The 19,942-nt window shown below is 34.5% G+C and overlaps 1 protein-coding gene across 11 annotated transcripts in view; it reads left to right on the top strand.

The window, feature by feature from the left end:
- The window catches only part of MTX2 (metaxin 2), a 60,102-nt gene that overhangs the window by 22,243 nt on the left and 17,917 nt on the right, over positions 1 to 19,942 (top strand). For 3 of the 11 annotated variants that reach the window (XM_089916629.1, XM_089916631.1, XM_089916632.1), the window contains one exon: positions 17,761 to 17,784. The exons of 3 other annotated variants lie outside the window; for them this stretch is intronic. In XM_089916629.1, the coding sequence (XP_089772755.1) occupies positions 17,761 to 17,784 (24 nt within the window). Of the gene's footprint in view, positions 1 to 12,357; positions 12,505 to 17,760; positions 17,785 to 18,607; positions 18,686 to 19,762; positions 19,878 to 19,942 lie in introns of those variants that run through there. 5 more of the 11 variants (XM_089916634.1, XM_089916633.1, XM_089916635.1 and 2 more) reach the window with 4 other exon arrangements.

The raw sequence follows: 19,942 nt of genomic DNA, 5'->3' as shown, positions 1-19,942 counted from the left end.
GTTTTCAAATACTAATGACACAGTGCCTAGCTTATAAAATGTACTCAATAAATATTTGTTGAATGAAGGGTTTATATAAGTGTGGTAGAAGCAATCTTGCTTGATAACTGATAGCACAAGTAAATTATTTGCTGTGTGTGAAATAGTGTCTTCAATCTTTATACTTTTGAAAATATAGCTTCAGGGCACAGTGAATATATATTTTTTTAACATCTTTATTGGAGTATAATTGCTTTACAGTGGTGTGTTAGTTTCTGCTTTATAACAAAGTGAATCAGCTATACATATACATATATCCCCATATCTCTTCCCTCTTGTGTCTCCCTCTCTCCCACCCTCCCTATCTCACCCCTCTAGGTGGTCACAAAGCACCGAGCTGATCTCCCTGTGCTATGCGGCTGTTTCCCACCAGCTATCGATTTTACATTTGGTAGTGTATATATGTCCATGCCACTCTCTCACTTTGTCCCAGCTTACCTTTCCCCCTCCCTGTGTCCTCAAGTCCATTCTCTAGTACGTCTGCATCTTTATTCCCGTCCTGCTTCTAGGTTCTTCATGACCATTTTTTTTTTTTTTTTAGATTCCATATATATGTGTTAGCATACTGTATTTGTTTTTCTCTTTCTGACTTACTTCACTCTGTATGACAGACTCTAGGTTCATCCACCTCATTACAAATAACTCAATTTCGTTTCTTTTTATGGCTGAGTAATATTCCATTGTATATATGTGCCACATCTTCTTTATCCATTCATCTGTCGATGGACACTTAGGTTGCTTCCATGTCCTGGCTATTGTAAATAGAGCTGCAATGAACATTGTGGTACATGACTCTTTTTGAATTATGGTTTTCTCAGAGTATATGCCCAGTAGTGGGATTGCTGGGTCATATGGTAATTCCATTTTTAGTTTTTTAAGGAACCTCCATCCTGTTCTCCATAGTGGCTGTATCAATTTACATTCCCACCAACAGTGCAGGAGGGTTCCCTTTTCTCCACACCCTCTCCAGCATTTATGGTTTGTGGATTTTTTGATGATGGCCATTCTGACTGGTGTGAGGTGATACCTCATTGTAGTATTGATTTGCATTTTTCTAATGATTAGTGATGTTGAGCATCCTTTCATGTGTTTGTTGGCAATCTGTATATCTTCTTTGGAGAAATGTCTGTTTAGGTCTTCTGCCCATTTTTGGATTGGGTTGTTTGTTTTTTTGATATTGAGCTGCATGAGCTGCTTGTAAATTTTGGAGATGAATCCTTTGTCAGTTGCTTCATTTGCAAATATTTTCTCCCGTTCTGAGGGTTGTCTTTTCGTCTTGTTTGTGGTTTCCTTTGCTGCACAAAAGCTTTTGAGTTTCATTAGGTCCCATTTGTTTATTTTTGTTTTTATTTCCATTTCTTTAGGAAGTGGGTCAAAAAGGATCTTGCTGTGATTTATGTCATAGAGTGTTCTGCCTATGTTTTCCTCTAAGTTTTATAGTGTCTGGCCTTACATTTAGGTCTTTAATCCATTTTGAGTTTATTTTTGTGTATGGCGTTAGGGAGTGTTCTAATTTCATTCTTTTACATATAGCTGTCCAGTTTTCTCAGCACCACTTATTGAAGGGGCTGTCTTTTCTCCATTTTATATTCTTGCCTCCTTTATCAAAACTCAGGTGACCATATGAGGGCACAGTGAATATTTTAGCTCAAGCACTAATTCTTAACCCTTTTTAAAAAAATATATTTATTTATTTATTTTTGGCTGTGTTGAGTCTTCGTTTCTGTGCGAGGGCTTTCTCTAGTTGTGGCAAGTGGGGGCCACTCTTCATCACGGTGCGTAGGCCTCTCACTGTTGCGGCCTCTCTTGTTGCGGAGCACAGGCTCCAGACGTGCGGGCTCAGTAGTTGTGGCTCACGGGCCAAGTTGCTCCGCGGCATGTGGGATCTTCCCAGACCAGGGCTCGAACCCGTGTCCCCTGCATTAGCAGGCAGATTCTCAACCACTGCGCCACCAGGGAAGCCCCCTCTTAACCCTTTTTTAGTTGCCATTTTTGGGATAACTCTTTCAGGATCTCATGAGAGCTACTATGGAATGTTTCTCTAGGAAACATTCCAGTGCGTATAGAAGTATAAACATACCCAGGCAATTCTGCATGTGGTTTCAGGAGGCTTACTGATATCCCTACTGAAGGTATCTGGGAGTCCCTTGTTAAGAGCCTCTAAAACTAAAGAATAGTAGTTTAGGAAGTACTGAAGTAATTTTCACCAATAGGAAGGTTATTTTGGGTAGGAATAGACCAGTAGTTCTTAACTGAGGGAGGATTACTACCCCACAGAGGACATTTGACAGTGTTTAGACATTTATTTTTTTTTTTAACATCTTTATTGGAGTATAATTGCTTTACAAACTTGTGTTAGTTTCTGCTGTATAACAAAGTGAATCAGCTATATGCATACATATATCCCCATATCCCCCCCCTCTTGCATCTCCCTCCCACCCTCCCTATCCCAGCCCTCTAGGTGGTTACAAAGCACCGAGCTGATCTCCCTGTGCTATGCAGCTGCTTCCCACTAGCCATCCATTTTACATTTGGTACTGTATATGTCAGTGTTACTCTCTCACTTCATCCCAGTTTACCCTTCCCCGTCCCCGTGTCCTCAAGTCCATTCTCTACATCTGCATCTTTATTCCTGTCCTGCCCCTAGTTTCATGAGAACCATGCTTTTTCTTTTCTTTTTTTAGATTCCATATATATGTGTTAGCATACAGTATTTGTTTTTCTCTTTCTGACTTACTTCACCCTGTATGACAGATTCTAGGTCCATCCACCTCACTACAAATAACTCAATTTCGTTTCTTTTTATGGCCAAGTAATATTCCATTGTATATACGTGCCACATCTTCTTTATCCATTCATCTGTCAGTGGACACTTAGGTTACTTCCGTGTCCTGGCTATTGTAAATAGAGCTGCAATGAACATTGTGGTACATGACTCTTTTTTGATTATGATTTTCTCAGGATATATGCCCAGTAGTGGGATCGCTGGGTCATATGGTAGTTCTGTATCAATTTACATTCCCACCAACAGTGCAAGAGGGTTCCCTTTTCTCCACACCCTCTCCAGCATTTATGGTTTGTAGATTTTTTGATGATGGCCATTCTGACGGGTGTGAGGTGATACCTCATTGTAGTTTTTTTTTTTTTTTTTTCTCATTGTAGTTTTGATTTGCATTTCTCTAATGATTAGCGATGCTGAGCATCTTTTCATGTATTTGTTGGCAATCTGTATGCCTTCTCTGGAGAAATGTCTATTTAGGTCTTCCGTCCATTATTGGTTTGGGTTTGTTTTTTTGATCTGGAGCTGCATGAGCTGCTTGCGTATTTTGGAGATTAATCCTTTGTCTGTTGCTTCATTTGCATATATTTTCTCCCATTCTGAGGGTTGTCTTTCCGTCTTGTTTATGGTTTCCTTTGCTGTGCAAAAGCTTTTAAGTTTCATTAGGTCCCATTTGTATTTTGGGTAGGAATAGACCAGTAGTTCTTAACTGAGGGAGGATTACTACCCCAAAGAGGACACTTGACAGTGTTTAGACATTTTTGATTGTCACAACTGTTAGGGAGGCTGCTTTTGGCATCTGTTGGGTAGACACCAGGGATGCTGTGAAACAGTGCGTGAGATAGTCCCTCCACAGAAAGAATTATCCAGCCCCAAATGTAAATGGTGTCAATGTTGAGAAACCCTAGAATAGATGGTTTAACTAGTTTTCAGGCCAAACCAAGATATCATTATATTACTGTTAAAAAAAATTAACATTTTAAATAATCTGGGGAAGGAAAGAAAAAAGAAATCTTAGTGTGTACCTTATCTAGTAATTCTGTTTTTATGGTTCTTATTAATTTCCTTTCTCACCATGGCATCTCAAATCACAGTTGCAATTAAAACCAGAAAATAAGAACCTTTTAAAATGCAGAATTTTGCATAACTGTTTTAATTTTTTTTGTTATCCTACATATGTCACTTAGATGATAAATTAACCAGCATATATTAAAAATTCTTGGTTTTCTTCAATATTCTTTGACTTGACAGCTGATAGTAGCCATGACTATAAATGTGACTTTTCCAGATATCTGATGTAAACTTTATGGAGTAATTTTCTTCTATATAGTGGACCAGTATCCGTTTAGAAGAATCAGTTAAATGTATAAAATTGATCAAAACAATGTGATGGGTATCCATAAACTGGTTATTTTCTAGAAGATATCAGATATCAAGCATTGGATATTTTAGTAGTCTGCCAGTTAAGCCATCAGGAAATTTAAATTTTACTTACCACATAGAATTGGCATTTATTATATTCCTGGAACTAAGTGGTTAGATTTTTTTGTTTGTTTGTTAAAGGAACTTTTATGATTTCAGTTTAAAAGAAAATAATTTTTTTTTTCCCCATGGCTGTTATTTCCTCTTAGATTTGCTTTCCTTCTTTCATCCACAAAGTATTGGTATTACCTGAAGTGTCTGCCTAGTCATAAAATAATCTTGTATGTTGAATATTTTGAAGTATTAGAGTAGCGTGTTCCTCTGGTTCTCATGAGCAGTGTGTGTGTGTATAAATATATATACACACACACATATATATGGCAAGGTGCACATACACAGTATTACATACACAAACATGGGGGAGAGAAATCTTCTATTTCATAATATTACTTCCACTTTGAAGCTTGTAATGGTTGGTAAAAGAATTTTGATAACAATTCTCTGTTGCTATCCTCCCATCCCCTAAACCTAAATCAACTGTCCAGTAAATACATAATGTATATAATGTTGCCCATATATGTAATTTAAAATTTTGAAGTAGCCCCACTAAAAGAAGTAAAAAGAAACAGGTGAAATTAATTTTAATAATATATTTTATTTAATATTATCATTTTAACATGTAATCAGTACATAATTTATTAACGTGATTTTTTTGGTTTTTTTATATTAAGTTCAAAATCTGTTGTGTATTTCACACTTACAGCACATCTCAATTTCTGCCAACCACATTTCAAGTACTCTGTATGTAGCTGGTGGCTCTTGTATTGGGCAGCACATGTCCAGAAATACTGTATGAGCAAATGCATATGGACTTCAAAGTTTTCTGCAGAAAATGTTTCATTTGATTTTTCTTCAAGAAGTTTATGTCTTTACTGATTCAGTATATGTTGTTTTTTATAGCAGATTCCACAAATGAAAATGGGTGGTTGGTCTCTGTTGCAAATACCTTAAACATTACTCTTTGTTTCAAGTTTCCTCATCTGTAAAATGGAGATATAATAGAAGCTATCCTACTGGGTGTCATGAAGACTGAATGTGTTAAAAAATATGTAAAATATATAAAAATTAAAGCATTTAGAAAAGCACCTGGCATATTGTAAACATGCAATGAATATTGGTTATTACTTCCTTCTTTCCTGATTCTTTGACAGAAATATACATAATCAGTGTCAGCATCAGGAATGGAAACTTGCAGGCTTTGTAATGCCTAAAGTAACTAAAATAAATGTTAGGTGTAAGAATTATTTTTGGACATATTTAAAGCTGTATGAACATTAATAATTTTTATATTCATTGTTTCATTCCGTAACTAAAAGTTGTTAATATAGAGTGCTTGGATTCAAACAAACCATTATTTTAATAATACTAAATAAGGTTTGTTTTAAAGTTGAGTATTTATTGAATGCTTTTATTGTCTAAGGCACCTTATTGAGAGCTTTTATGTGCGTTATCTCATTCAGTCCTTACCGTAACCCTAGTGTAGGGCACTATTATTAAGCTCATTTTAAAGATGTGGAAACTGAAGCTCAGGAAAGCTCTGGCCAAGGTCATAGAGCCCACAAATTGAGGAGGTAAACAGACACCAACAGCATTGGTGGAATGTCTACTATATACTCATCACTGTGCTGAGCACTTAATTCTTATGAACTCATTTAATCCTTATAATAACTCTATGAGGTCAGTGCTGTTATAATCCCCATTCTGCAGATAATATTAATAAGAACAACAGTAATAACTGAAGCTAAAATTTACACAGCACTTACTCCATGCGCCAGGTCTTGTTCTGTGATACTTTAGGTATCATAGATAATGTTTACACACAGGCACCGTATGAGGTAGGTAGCATTGTTATTTCCATTTTGCAGATTAGGAAGTTGAGGCAGAGAGGTTAAGCAATTGGTCCAAACTTATATAATTAGTACTTGACAGAGTTGGAATGCAAATCCAGGGAGTCTGGGTCTAGAGTCCACCCTTGTAACACTTTGCTGCATACCAGTCCAGTCCAGTGATACAGACCTTTGGAGTTTTATCCAAAAATAAGTAGACACTTAATTCAAAAATCATTTCTGACATTTCCTAGCAAATTATATCTTACAATTTACGGATTACATTAAGATGTGAGAGATAGATATGTTGCAGCTTTTGGATCTCTGAGATGTGATAAAGGTAGTATTACCTATGTTATGGGTTATTAGGAAGTTCAAGTTAGGTAATAAATGGGAAATTCTTTTGAAAAAAGTGAAAGCAATAGAACTACAAGATGATGTTGAATGCTGAATTAGTGCCTATTTTTGCTTCAAAGATTTATATACATATTTTGTGAATGTCTTTATATAATAAAATGTTACTTCTAGTAAGTTTTAGAAAGGATTTTTGTTTATTATATATGAAGCCAATTTAAAAAGAAACCTGTTTTCCTTTTTTGTATGGCTTAATCTAAATATTGTAAAAGTTTAGTTATTGAATTTATTTTTTAGAGTGTCTCAAACTGATGATTATTAGAATGCTGAATGAAAAAGTAGTCTTACTTTTTACTTCTTCATTTTTTAGTTACTTCAAGTAAGAATAACATTTAAGCTCAGGTTAAGGGAAATAATATTCTTATTTTTTCCTATCCTTTGTGAATAAATACTTAATCTCTAAAAATGAAAGGGAACACAACAGAAAAAAACTATGTTCTTTCTGTTGAATATGTTGTTTTTTTTCCTTCAGGTTTTGTTGTTTTTATTAACACAGGCTGTTATAAAAAATTTGTTTTGCTTTTTTAAAATTATATCTAGTCATATAACCCAAAAGAATTACTTACTATTGGTACAAAAGGAAATAAACTGGGAGACCGAAGTCCTATTTTAACAGTAGGGAAATATAGTTTAAGCTATTCCATTGAGAGCCTGCCTCTCTGTATGCTCCCCCAAGTTTAATCATTAAAAATGTCAGCATTTTTATAGGCCCCATTAATACTGGGCCATGAACACTAACATGTCAGATCTGCTGATAAGCAGTTAGCTGACCCTTGCTTTTTCCTTTTCACAATTGATGCTTTTTAGGTGGACATATTAATTTGAAGTTAAATGATAACATCCTAATGTAGTGATTGGGGAAGAACAGGAAAGAGGAGTATCTCTCTTTCCTTCAGGACTGCAGGTCAATTGTTGCATTGGAGAAAGAACTGTGATTATGATATTACAGCTGTTGTAAACTTGTTGTGTCATTCAGATGGTCACAGTGGACAACTTACCTATAGAACTTTAGAGGAAATGATTTTGAATTTTCAGTTTGGTTTAATACATTTTCTACTTTAAACAACTTGTTTATGGTTGTATGTAGTTTCTAAGTGTCAGTTTAAACCTGATATAAATACAATAGGTGGGAATGCAGTGATACATTTATTTTAATAGAGAATTAATGAATACTATTTTATGTAAAACATTTTTAAATTGATATAACTTTCTTAAAGTTTTATAAAGTGTAAAATTTTAGTTTTTTTAAAGTATGTTTATCCCTTCCACTTGATCATTTTCTGCAAGATGAGGCTTCTGTGTTCACTTTCAGGATTTGGAGAAGGAAAGCTAAGGGATAGAGAGAATTTAGTGGATCCTTTTCAGTGTTCTAAAATGAGCAAAATAAAGGCTGCAGATGTTTCCTTGATATCACTGAATTTAAATTCTTCAGATTGAATGTGTTACATTACATTACCTTTTTTTATATCAGAAGTATTATAAAGCATTTTGGTGATATGTGCATATAACACCTGGAATGATTTAAATGTATAAAATGTGACCTTTAGGAGGGATGATTGTGAACTTAAAGTGCAAATAGAATTTAGCAGATTAAAAAAATTCTCAGTATTAATATTAATCCCTCAACACATAAATGGTATGGTGTATATAAAACGTTTAAATTAATCTTACAGATTTGTGAAAATGAAGTATATTCAAAATAGAATTAGGTGGCTATTAGAGTTGTCATTTTTAGTAATTAGTGAAATAATGTAAAATGGTTATACAGGATAATGGTTTGCTAATATAAATATCTATTTAACTTAGCAGAAATTTACATTTCTGTAGTTCTGAGAGATTGTAAGTTAGAGTATCAACCGTATACTTTTCTGTTTAAAAAGTAAATAGCAAGCAGGATTTTAAAATTTGTTGCTGTTAAACAGAACAATAAAGACATAGCAGTAAGATGAAAAAAATGACAGTCTATTTTTTAAACAGAAAAAGGCTAGAATTCTTCATGATTAGATATACAGTATCAACGTAATCAATCTAGCAGCATTATATTTGAGCTGAAAATGCACTTAAATTTGAGACCATACACTACCCTGTGTGAGCGAAACATCTTTCATATAGTTCTAAGATGAAATTACCCTTGAATGAATAGCATCTTCATTTATCTTCAAACCTCTTCTGTGCTTTTAGTGAATCTACTCTTTCAACATTCTACAACAAGAATTACATTATACCATTATACCAGAGTATTTCTGCAGTGTGAAATAGATTGGTTTGGAAAATGAACCTGGCTTTGATATAAATTACATTGCCAGGTACAAAGGAATTTGTTATTTTGTTTAAAATAGTCACAAATATAATTAAGCTCTTAATTTATGTTAAACTACAAATATGGCTATTACTTTAACTGGATTAGGAACTTAATCTGTCACTTCAAGAACGATACCTAACACTCTTCATTTGTAACCTTAGATACATTATTTCAATTACAGGGTCTGCAGCTGTTTGATATAAAAAATGAATTATTTTGTAGATAGATTTGTTCATGGTTTTTAATTTTAAAACATGTCTCTTCAGTAAGGTGGAAAATAATCCTTCAGTTGTTGTCACAGATTTTCCTTTGTGTTTGGGTAGAACAAGATATGAATTAAAATTCAGAACCATTTTTATTTTGTGCCCTGAAAATGGTATTGCGTGCTTTAGAATAGTTCTTAGTGAGTTCTTACCTAAAATATTTCAAATTTAATTATGAAATGAATAGAAGCTTTGTCCTAAAGAAGAAAACCTGAGGCCTGCTGTCTAAGGATAACTGGTAATGGTTGGACTGAAAATAGATTTTTTTCTATTTAGAATTTGGATAATTTTGTTAATGTTAAGTTTACATACATTTAGAAACTATGTTTATAATCCCTTAAATTCTACAGCGTTAATCAATTTAAAGCACTCAATCTTTTAAAAGGTTATTGAGGACAATTCTTTAAAATTTTGAGTTCTTTTAATATTTTTATTGGCAAGCAATGTTGATTTTATTGCTTAAGTGCAATTAAAGAGTATTGTTATGTATTTAACTTATAAGATAAATGTTCATTTTATTTTTGGAATAAAGAAAAGAAGTTAATTGGTGTTGTTCATTGGTAAATGATTCAGTATCGAGTTACCATTAGGCTATTAAAATGAAATGAATACATTTTTTATTGCTGCCATCTACTATTTAACTTATACTAAGAATTTTAAATTTAGTGGGTTTTGTTGTTGTTGTTATTGTTATTTTTCTCAGTTGGGAATATTTAATCTGTAAATCACAAAACTTTACAACATTCATTATAGGAACTCAGAAAAAAAGTAGTTTCCTGTCATTACTCCCAAATTGTTCATTGAGTGCCAGCTCTGTGACTGGTACTGTATTAGGTTCTTGGGTTACAAGAATTATTCTTTCTGTGTCTTTGACTATTTTATAACTCTTTTACTTAATTTTGACCCTATGATTTACTTTTATTTATATTTAATTCTAACAGGGAAAGCTTATATCTTTTCCTATTCTGGTTATCTTTTTTGTTGCTTTCTTTCTGCACTTGATTTTTTTCTACAGCTGTCAGATATTGATATATTTAAACTTGAGTCATATATTCCAAGAGTGGTTTTCAGGTGAGAGTTGTGTTAATTAGGAAGGTCCTATTTTCTGATGTGATGTTTCGTATGTGCTCTCAATAGCATTTCATGTTTTTGGTAACAAATTTGCTCTATTTAGAGCTTTTTGTGCATATTGAATTGTGGTTTCTGATGATTTCTGCATAGCTAATTTTTTAAGAAGTTGAATTCCTGTTATTGTTTTTCTAAAACATACCTACTTAAATACCTCTGAATTTAACAGGAGTTACATTGATCTTTTTAATGCAGTGAGCTTTGGTAACATAAAATAACAAAATGCTAATCTTTGTTGTAGCTTACTCGTTTTCTATGAACTTAGGTATGTTTGTATTTATTATTGTGAATATCTGTGTCTTATTCATTAAGCAATCGTTTATTGAGAACCTGTGGTGTGCTGAGGATAAAGTAGTGAACAAGATAGGCGTGGTCATCACGTACTAATGGAACTTATGTTCTGGAGGGGGAGGCCTTTTATCAGTTTCATCAGTGTGTCTGACTTTGAAAAATTATTTGTAAAGTAAAAGTTTATGTCAATATCAAAATGTCTTCAGTTGTTTTTGCCTTGTTGAGAAGATTTTATATTGTATAAGCTTTTGGTTATGTTCCCTTATTTATTCTTTTAATATCTACTTAGAGATTTCTGTCTTAGTGCACAATTTTTCTATTTTGATTATAAATAAATATAACTAAGTTACAGTATATAATTATTATTTGCCCTGTTCTCTTAAGGAGGTGTTTAATAGGTAATAAAATAAGTGACGTTTTCTTTTGAAATCACCAAGGTTAAATAGTCTTTCTTCTTTTGCAGATAGCTTTATGAGTATTTATTATTACTAATATTATTACTACTAATTTTAATAATAATACCTTATATTTATTGAAATACTATGTGCCAGACAGTATGTAAAGTGTTTTACATACAACACTTCAGTTAATTTGCATAATAAGGTGTCTTCATTTTAGAAATGGGAAAGCTTACAAGGTAAAGAAACTTTCTCAGCTTAACACAGTCATCACCAAGATTCCACCCAGAGCTGTCTTACTGCTCTATTAACTTTTTTTTGTTCTATATTGACTTTTAAGACTGATGCAGGGGATTCCCATTTTTCAAAAGACACTATAGTCTCCCACTTAAACAGTTTGCTTCTTAAATCTCTACACTGTTAGGATCCATTAGGTTCTGCTAGGGCACTTAACCAGTGACAAATAAGGAGTGAGAGTGTGCTAATAGTAGCCCAGTCATAAGAGTGGTATGGCTTATGAGTCAGCAACAGAAAGTCAATTACTCTAAATGATGGTAAGGACAGCATCTCAATGAGGCAGCATCCTCCATGTGCAAATGCAGTGACCAGGGTGGGCCTGTTGTTGGCTGGCTGTGTTTCCATTCAACCAGGGTTGAGCCCTTTACACCATTTCATGAACTGAATATTTTTAATTACCTTTTTGGTTGTTGTTAACATAATGCAATTAAAACAAAGGATATTTGATATTTTAAGGTTTTTAAGGTTGTAGATTCTATTTCCTTCTGTCAGGGACCATCATAATTATTGTTTTCTGTAAAAGAAATTGATGACTTTTTGGCTTAAATTTAATTCCACTGATTTCCCTCTAGATTATTTCTGGAACACTATTTGAGATGTTTTGTTTTGTTTGATTTGCTCATTAATGTTATTCTGCTTACCTGCTTATATTAATTGTGAGACTTGCATGCTTATTTTAAATTTTCTGACAACTGGGACATAGTTGCTGAGATTTTAAAGGACTCTGGCTGACAGTGGCTCCTTCATGTGTTACTTCTCAGTAAATTTTCAGAAGATAATACTGTTCTTATCAGGTGGTTTCTTAGCTTCTTAAAGCTTCTTGTTTAACCAGGTGTTAAATTGACTTTTCAGTTTTTAAGTGTGGTGGGCTATAGATGCAGAAAAGATCAAAGATTAAAACTGTCCTTGATTGTGTTTTTATTCTGCATAATATCTGTAGCTCTACCCATTTCTTCACACCTTGATATTACCATACTTGCAGGAAAGTGTTGACAAAGATGATACTGATTTGTAGGTATTTCTGTCACCTTTGCTCATAAAAGAGATGGGGTGGCCTTTGAGATTGGGCTTCTTGACGTTTCATTAGAATCTGTTTATCTGGTTTCAAAGCACATAACTGTGCCATTTGCAACTCCAGGCCTTTGAAAAGAGAGCAGAGTTTTCTGCTATTCATTGCCTGTCAGAAGTCTAACGGAGAAGCGGTAATTAGAGAAGACCATCTAAAGACCCCTGAATCCTCCTCCTCCCACCAAAACCTGCTCATCCCACAGTTTTTCCTATTTTGGTAAATGGCAATTCCGTCTTTCTTATTGTTTATGTGAGAAACTTTGAGTCATCTTTGGAGTCCTCTCTTTTTTTGCTATGTCCACATCCAGTTACCAGCAAATCTTTTTGGCCCTACCTTGAAAACATAGCCAGAATCTGACTTCTTACCACCTCCAGCTCTCCTGTCCTGGCCTGGGCTGCCATCATTTCTTGCCTGGATTAGTGCAAAATTTTCTTAACTAGTTCTTGTGTTTCCACCCTTCTACTCTTTACAATCTAATCTCTGTATAGTGGTTTGTAATCCTTTAAAATGTCAGTCAGATTCCAGCAATCCTCAGCTCAAGCCCCTGTAATGATTGTTCGTCTCACTCAGATTAAAAGCCACAATCCTTGCAATTATCTATATGTCCTACATGATCTCCTGGTTGTCTCTCTGAGCTCGTCTCTTACCACTCACTTCCTTAGTCTGCATTGTCACACAGGTCTTGTTGCTGTTCCTCAAACACTCCAGTTGAAGCACAGAACTGCTTTGAACTTGGACTGCTTTTCTCCTAGAAACCTACATGGCTTGCTCCCTAACTTTCTTCAGGTTTATGCTCAAATGTTATGTTACCGGTGAACCCTTATCTGACCATCCTACATATAGTGGCAGTACCCTCACACTGCTTTGTATTTCTAAGTAGCAGGAATCACAGTGGATCTATTCTTGTTTATTTGCTTATCATCTGTCTCCATTAGAATGTAAACTCCATGAGGTCTGGGACCACTCTATTCCCAGTGTCAAGAACAGTTTCTGATATATAGCACGTGCTCAATAATATTGAGTGAGTGAGTGAATGAGTGAATAATTGCTTTCCGTTCATTCTTCTAGATATTCAAAATTATATCCTCCTACCAAGTTAGTTCACAGGAAGCTATGCAATGGACCAAATAAATTAGCTTTTTGCAGGCCTTATTAAGCTATGGTTTAAGTGATTTGCTCCAGGCCTTTAGAAGAAAAATAATACAAAAAGGAATTCTGCATTTGGTGTATACTGTCTTATGTCATTCAGTAGCCCAGATGAGAAATGTCTTTGGAGTTTAGTGTGAGAAGTTCAGTTGAGGGGCAACCCCGTTCTTTTTTGAAGGCTACAAATATTCCATTAACAGATTCACCACAGTTTATTGAACCAGTCTCTTATTGATGGATATTAGGCTATTGTTATAATTATTACTTTGCTACTATAAATAGGGCTTAGGTGTGAATATCCTTATATATATCTTATATAATCTTATGTAAATATGCCCATATGATATATTTCTAGCAATACAATTACTGGGTCAAAGGCTATGTATATTTAGAATTTTGGTAGATGTTACCAAAGTACCCTTTAAAAAGATTACATTGATTTATACCCCGACCAGTGGTTGAGTATAAATTTTGTTTTGAATTTTGACAAAAGCAGCCTTTTTTTTCCCCCTGTGTTTTTATTATCAGAAGTTTCTGTTGTTTCATTTAGAAACGTTCATGTATGACTAGAACTAGGTGTACTGAGTTTTGGATTCTCTACTCTTTGTTTATTTTGTGGTTTATGTATTGTTCAGATTTTTGTGTGTTTGTTCATTTATTCATTGAGCTGATAATTATTATCTGTTATGTACCAGGCACATAACTGGGAATTACAGCAGTAAAAGTTAGTTTTAGAAGACAGAGGGTTCTGAAATTAGAAGAAAGAGGAATCAGAAGCCTTGCCACCGTGTTACTGAAGGATTGCTGTTACAGGATCCCTGTCTATATTTCTGACATTCTTTTTTTAAAAATTTATTTTATTGATGTTTAGTTGATTGACAATGTTGTGTTAATTTCTACTGTACAGGAAAGTGATTCAGTTATACATATATATACATTATTTCTCATATTCTTTCCCATTCTGGTCTATCACAGGATACCGAATGTAGTTCCCTGTGCTCTACAGTAGGACCTTGTTGTTTATCCATCCTGTATATAGTAGTTTGTTTCTGCTAACCCCACACTCCCAGTTCATTCATCCCTCCCACTGAGGCCACCCCCACCCCACCTGACCCCAGCAATCACAAGACATTCCTTTATCTGCAACATGTGTTAGGTTTTCCCCCAACATTTAAGATGCTAGTTTTATGATCTAATAAAAGGAGTGGCACTGTTATCTAAAATAACTTTAGAATATAGGATTTAAAGTATTTGTAAGGGTCAAATTGATTGGTAACAGATTGTTCTTATTTCTTTAGACTCCTGGCCTTAGTTTTAATTATATGTAAATGAAATATATTCTGTTTCTCAAAACTAGTTTTTACAAAATATTTGAGCTGTAGTTCCCAGAAGATATGATTCAGAAGTAATTACTGAAGAAATAGAATTTAGAATCTTCATGGATTATCATAGGTGTTACCTTCTGGGATTGTTTCTAGAATTTCTCTGATTTAAAAGTTGTCCAAGTATGCTATTTCTAAAGAATTTAGAGTTAAGAAAAATGTGTAATCTTTTTATATTTTTTGCTTTTTTATAATAGCAATTGGTAACATTATATATCCTTTTTAGCTTGGAATTAGGAATTTTAGTGTTGCTGCTCATGTTAACGGACATTTGAGTTCCTTTATTTGATTATTTGGATGAAGTTGCTAGGAGCATTCTTGTATGTTAGTGGCTGTATGCCTCGTTTCTTTTTGATGTATTTCTGGGAGGGGAATTGTTGGCTGACAGAGTAGGCATCTGCTTAATAGTCAATATTACCAAACAGTTCAAAGTGGTTGGCTCGTTTACCACTCCCACCATCAATATATGGGAGTCTTATCACACACAGAGAACAGTGGACTGTCCCACCCTTACCTCACCCCAAATCCTGATACCCAGAAACAACCACTTTCTGTTCTTTCAGCTGTATTTTTTTTCCCATGGTATTTACCTCTATATTTCTAAGTAAGATGCTTGTGTTGCTGTTTCATTTTTTAATTTAAATATATCTATTGAATTCCACTATGAAATTTACCATTTGCAGCTCTCTTCCGCTTCTCCTTCCCCATCTTCCCAATAGTTCTTTAACTTTTGTTAAATTAATATTCAGTGTTTATATTATAATTAGAATGTAAATATTGACCCCAGCTGAGTGGCTTAGTGTACAATGAACATATTCTTTCTATATGATTTTTTTCCATTGAGTAAATAATTGCTTTATTTAATTCATTTGGGTAGTTTTCTCTCCTAAACTCTTTGACTGAACTGTAAAACTCCCCCTCACAATGGTCAAACACGTCAGGTCCTTTATTTATTTATTTCTTGGAACTATTACCTTTGAAAGCCCTGTTCCTTCTACTTTAATTGGGACAGTTTCTTTCTTGGTTGGTGTCATAGCTCGTTGTTAAGACTGCTGTTCATCATCATTCAGGAAATTCTTCTTGCCTTCCTTTTATGTTGGATTCCCTAATTTTCTGCATCCTATGTTCTTTTTTTCTTGGTTTATTATTTTTATTTTAGGCTTTTAAAGAAGACCTTGCTTGTGTTATGTTTTTTTAAAATTCTATCTTCGCACCTGATTGATTCCTTGGCCACATGTAGAATTTTAGGTTGGCAAGATTTTTTGTTAGAATTTTGAAAGCCTTTTGTCATCCTTTAGCTTTTGGAGCTTCTTTTGAGACATTCAGTGTCATCTCAGTCCTTTGTATGCTTTGCTTCTTTTCATTTTCCTTTTTTCCCTTTTTCTTTCTTTCTTTTTTTCCTTTCTTTCCCTTTTTCTCTCCATTCTTCCCTCCCTCCTTTCCTTTCTTCCTATATGCCTTGAATAGATTCCTTGACCTCCCTGTACTTCTGTTTTCTCATCTTAAAATAGGGATTTTTTTTTTGTACCTACCTCATAGAGTTAAGCTCTTATGCAAGTACCTGGCACATAGTAAGTGCTCAATGAATATTAGCCATTATAATTTTTCTTTGAAGTTGCTGTCTGCATTTTCTGTTTCCCCTCAACTACTTTTTTTTGTAGTTTGTTTTGGCTCTGTATGTTTGAGGCTTTCCTCAAATATCTGTTGATCTCTGCTAACAATTTATATTTAAGAGTGAGGCACTAAAAAGGTGATGGGGCATTGAGGAACTTTTTGGCATGCGGGCTTCACTATAGACTGATTGCACAGTGGCCATTTTTTGGCCACTGTCCCTACCCCTCACTAAAATCCTCAGTATTGGAAGGTGTTTTCTATGGAGTGGTACTCTGGAGTACTTAATGTGGCTGCCAGTGTTTGGGAGCTGAGAGGGAGAGGGTACTGTGGCTCTCTACAGTGTACATACTTTCCCTTAACCTTCCTTCCAGTGTGACCCTCTACCCAGGGCCCTCTGCTGTGCTTGGGTCCCGAGTCAGGAGCCTCTCTGGTTGGGTTTCTCCAGAGAATGAACCCCTGTCTCCTGCCAGATTGGGGGCGGGCTAGTTGTCTGATGCTTTTACAGACTTTCATCCAATTCTCCTATTTTTAGTCCTTTACCTCACCTCTGCCTTCTGTGGTACTTGGTGCCTCCAGTTTCGGAATCTTCCCAGTTTCTGTGTTGCAAATGTATTGATTTTCTCCTCTGCATGCCCTTAGGTTTCAGCTTCCTCTGCCCTGCTAAGTCTGCTTTTTATCTTTAAAAATGGGTTGACATCTCTGGTCTGCTTTGGTTTCCTCTTCCATTCTTTGTGTTTTTCTGGGTTTACACATTTTCTGCTTCTTCACTGTTACTTCATTGGATTTTTTGAAAGGTTGCAGAGATAAATGTGTAAGTTCAATCCTTCATGTTTAACTGGTTCTCGATGATCTAGTATTACTTTTTTCCTTTGAATTTTTTTGTGGAAATAAGAAAATATACAGACATACCCTTCAATGAATTTTTTTGATGCTATGAACTTAATTAATTCACTCAATATGTTGAAACTACATGAAGCTGATTAAATTTCAGGGTCTTAGACTTTAGGTACTGGGTATTATGTTCTGTGTGCATGTGTGTGTGTGTGTGTTTAAAAAAGTCCTACCATGTCATATGTTTAGGTACTCAGTAAATTTATATTCAAAGAATATATTGATTGGCTGTGCTTTAATTTATTCATTCTGAAGTTCTTAGTTTTCACATTTTAATAAACTTACCTGACCCATTTTGTCAATTGGGGTTGCTCAGCAAATGAGTAAACTGTATTAGTTCTTTCTGAAAATTGAAAATATTATGGTGTTTAATGTCTCACAGTCATCACTGTAATACTATGCAGGTTGTTTTTATAATATTTAGCCTAATCTCTTTCAGATGACGTCAGCCTGTTTTGCTAAGGTACCTTTTATGCACTGATTACCATTGCTATTGCTATTATCATTGCTATTGCAATAGACCCACAATGTCTAGTAGATGATGTCCAGATGATGGAAATGTTCTGTTATTTGTACTGGCCAATAAATATGGTAGCCACTAGCCACATATGGCTATTGAGCATGTGAAATGGCTATTGAGCATGTGAAATGGCTAGTGTGACTGGGGAACTGAATTAAAAATTTTATTCAAATTTAATCAATTTAAATTTAAGTTAAATAGCCACAGGTGACTAGTGGCTACCATACTGGACAGCACAGTTATAAATCATTGTCCTCATAGGATGTGCTAAATTTTTTATTTAAATTATTTTATGTTGTCAATCACTTGAATTAGTTTGGAATAATGTATCCAACAGAGGAATAGGAGTTGGCTGAATTTTCCTAACTTTCCTTATTATGATTAGAACTACATTTTTCTTTGTATTTACATAAGAATAAAAGTATGCAGATTGCTATTCAGAATTGAAAATAAAATGTGTTTTAGGTTGGTGTATCATACCTGTTTTAATTAGAGTATTTGAGGTGCTGATAAGAGATTGAAAATGCAAGTGAAAGGTGAAAGTCCTGTTCTGGAGCCTCAGAGATTTTTCTCCTGTGCTACAAGAGAAAGGAGAAATACTGTTGAATCAAAGTCTGTTTTGGATTTGGAATTTTTATATTCTTGAAGACAGTAATGGTAAGGTTTTAGTTTGCATTTTTAATGTTTGGATGAAAATACTGTGTTTGTGACATCAGACTTCTTTGTGATTAATTCAGATTAATTCAGAAAATTTCTTTTGAATCAGGGATGAAGAATAATTGCAGTAAATGCCATAAAATTAATCTTTGGCTAAGTAGAATTGTGCCATCAATTGAGGTCTGTGGTAAGTTGAATGTTGTTAAATTGGTTAAAATTAAGCCAGTTATTTGTTAGTAAAGAAGTAAAAAATTCACAGGACTGGAAACACGGCTTTGATTGTAGAACGTTACAATTTTGCTTAATCTCTTTTAGTGAAACACAGCTTTTTGGAACAATGATTAGTACAGTTACCAATATACATGGAGGTTAGCAAAATATGCCATATTTACTATTTTATATAGTACTGTGATTGTTAACTAACAGCTGAGTATTATTCTGACCTTTGAGAAGATGCATTAAGCAGTTCTTTCAAATTCTTTTTGTTCTTCTGAAGGCCTAAACCCCCTCTTGGTCCTATGTTCTCGGCAGACGGTTTTTTCTCCCATTGCACAGAATATGAGCACTCCCTCATTTTCTTGTCCTTCTCACTTATCAGCTTGCAGTCATCATCACTGATGCTGACCACCCCTTGCAAGTACAGTGGAAAAAGTGTCCTGTTTCCTGAAAAAAACAGATGCTTCCACCTGTGCTCTTATTTCATTCCTTTTTATCTTCTCATGGATCTTGTATGTCAGTTATTCTGCCTGGTTCTTGTCATTTCAGCCTATTTCCTATATATGTTTTAATGAGCTCAACCTTTTTCCATCATTGGGTACAGATACATATATAATAGAAGGGAGCTGACCCTTCTTAATTCCCTTCTTCCTTCTCAGTCTTCTTGAAAGGTCTCTTTATACTTATTCTAATTCTTCCCTTCTTAGCAATCCGTGTTTTAACAAGCCTTCCACATGACTTTGATGGTACACTGAAGCTTGAGAACCACTACCTGGAGTTCATACTTGTGGGCCAACCAAGAAGCTCAGTATTATTGTTATAAATTGGGAGCATGGGTTATAGTATTTAGAGGACTGTTAGTTATACTTACGTAGACATAGAAGAGTCAACTTTTGTTTGGGTGAGGTGCTGTTTAAACCTAGAAACAGTAATTGTTGGTAACTTAGTCAGGATTAGGTTTGGCTGTGAGTTATGGAAAACCCAAAATAGCAGTGGCTTAAAAAGATAGAAGTTTATTTCTTTTCTTTCTTTCTTTTTTTAACACAAGTAATCCAGGTTTGGGACTGAATGATTATCAAAAACTTAGGCTTCCTGCCTCTTCTTGTTGCTCTACCATCTTCAACACTCAGCTTCTACTGTGATTCAGTTTGGCTATGGTGGCTGTAAGTCATCTTTTTTACATTCTAGTCAGCAAGAAGGAAAAAGAGGAGAGGTCATATCTCTTCTT

The sequence above is a fragment of the Delphinapterus leucas genome, chromosome 8 (genome assembly GCF_059928025.1).
Source record: "Delphinapterus leucas isolate spDelLeu-1000000601 "Yukka" chromosome 8, BTC_Dleu_Yukka2, whole genome shotgun sequence".
NCBI lineage: Eukaryota > Metazoa > Chordata > Mammalia > Artiodactyla > Monodontidae > Delphinapterus > Delphinapterus leucas.
This window is presented reverse-complemented; position numbering and strand designations above follow the sequence as displayed.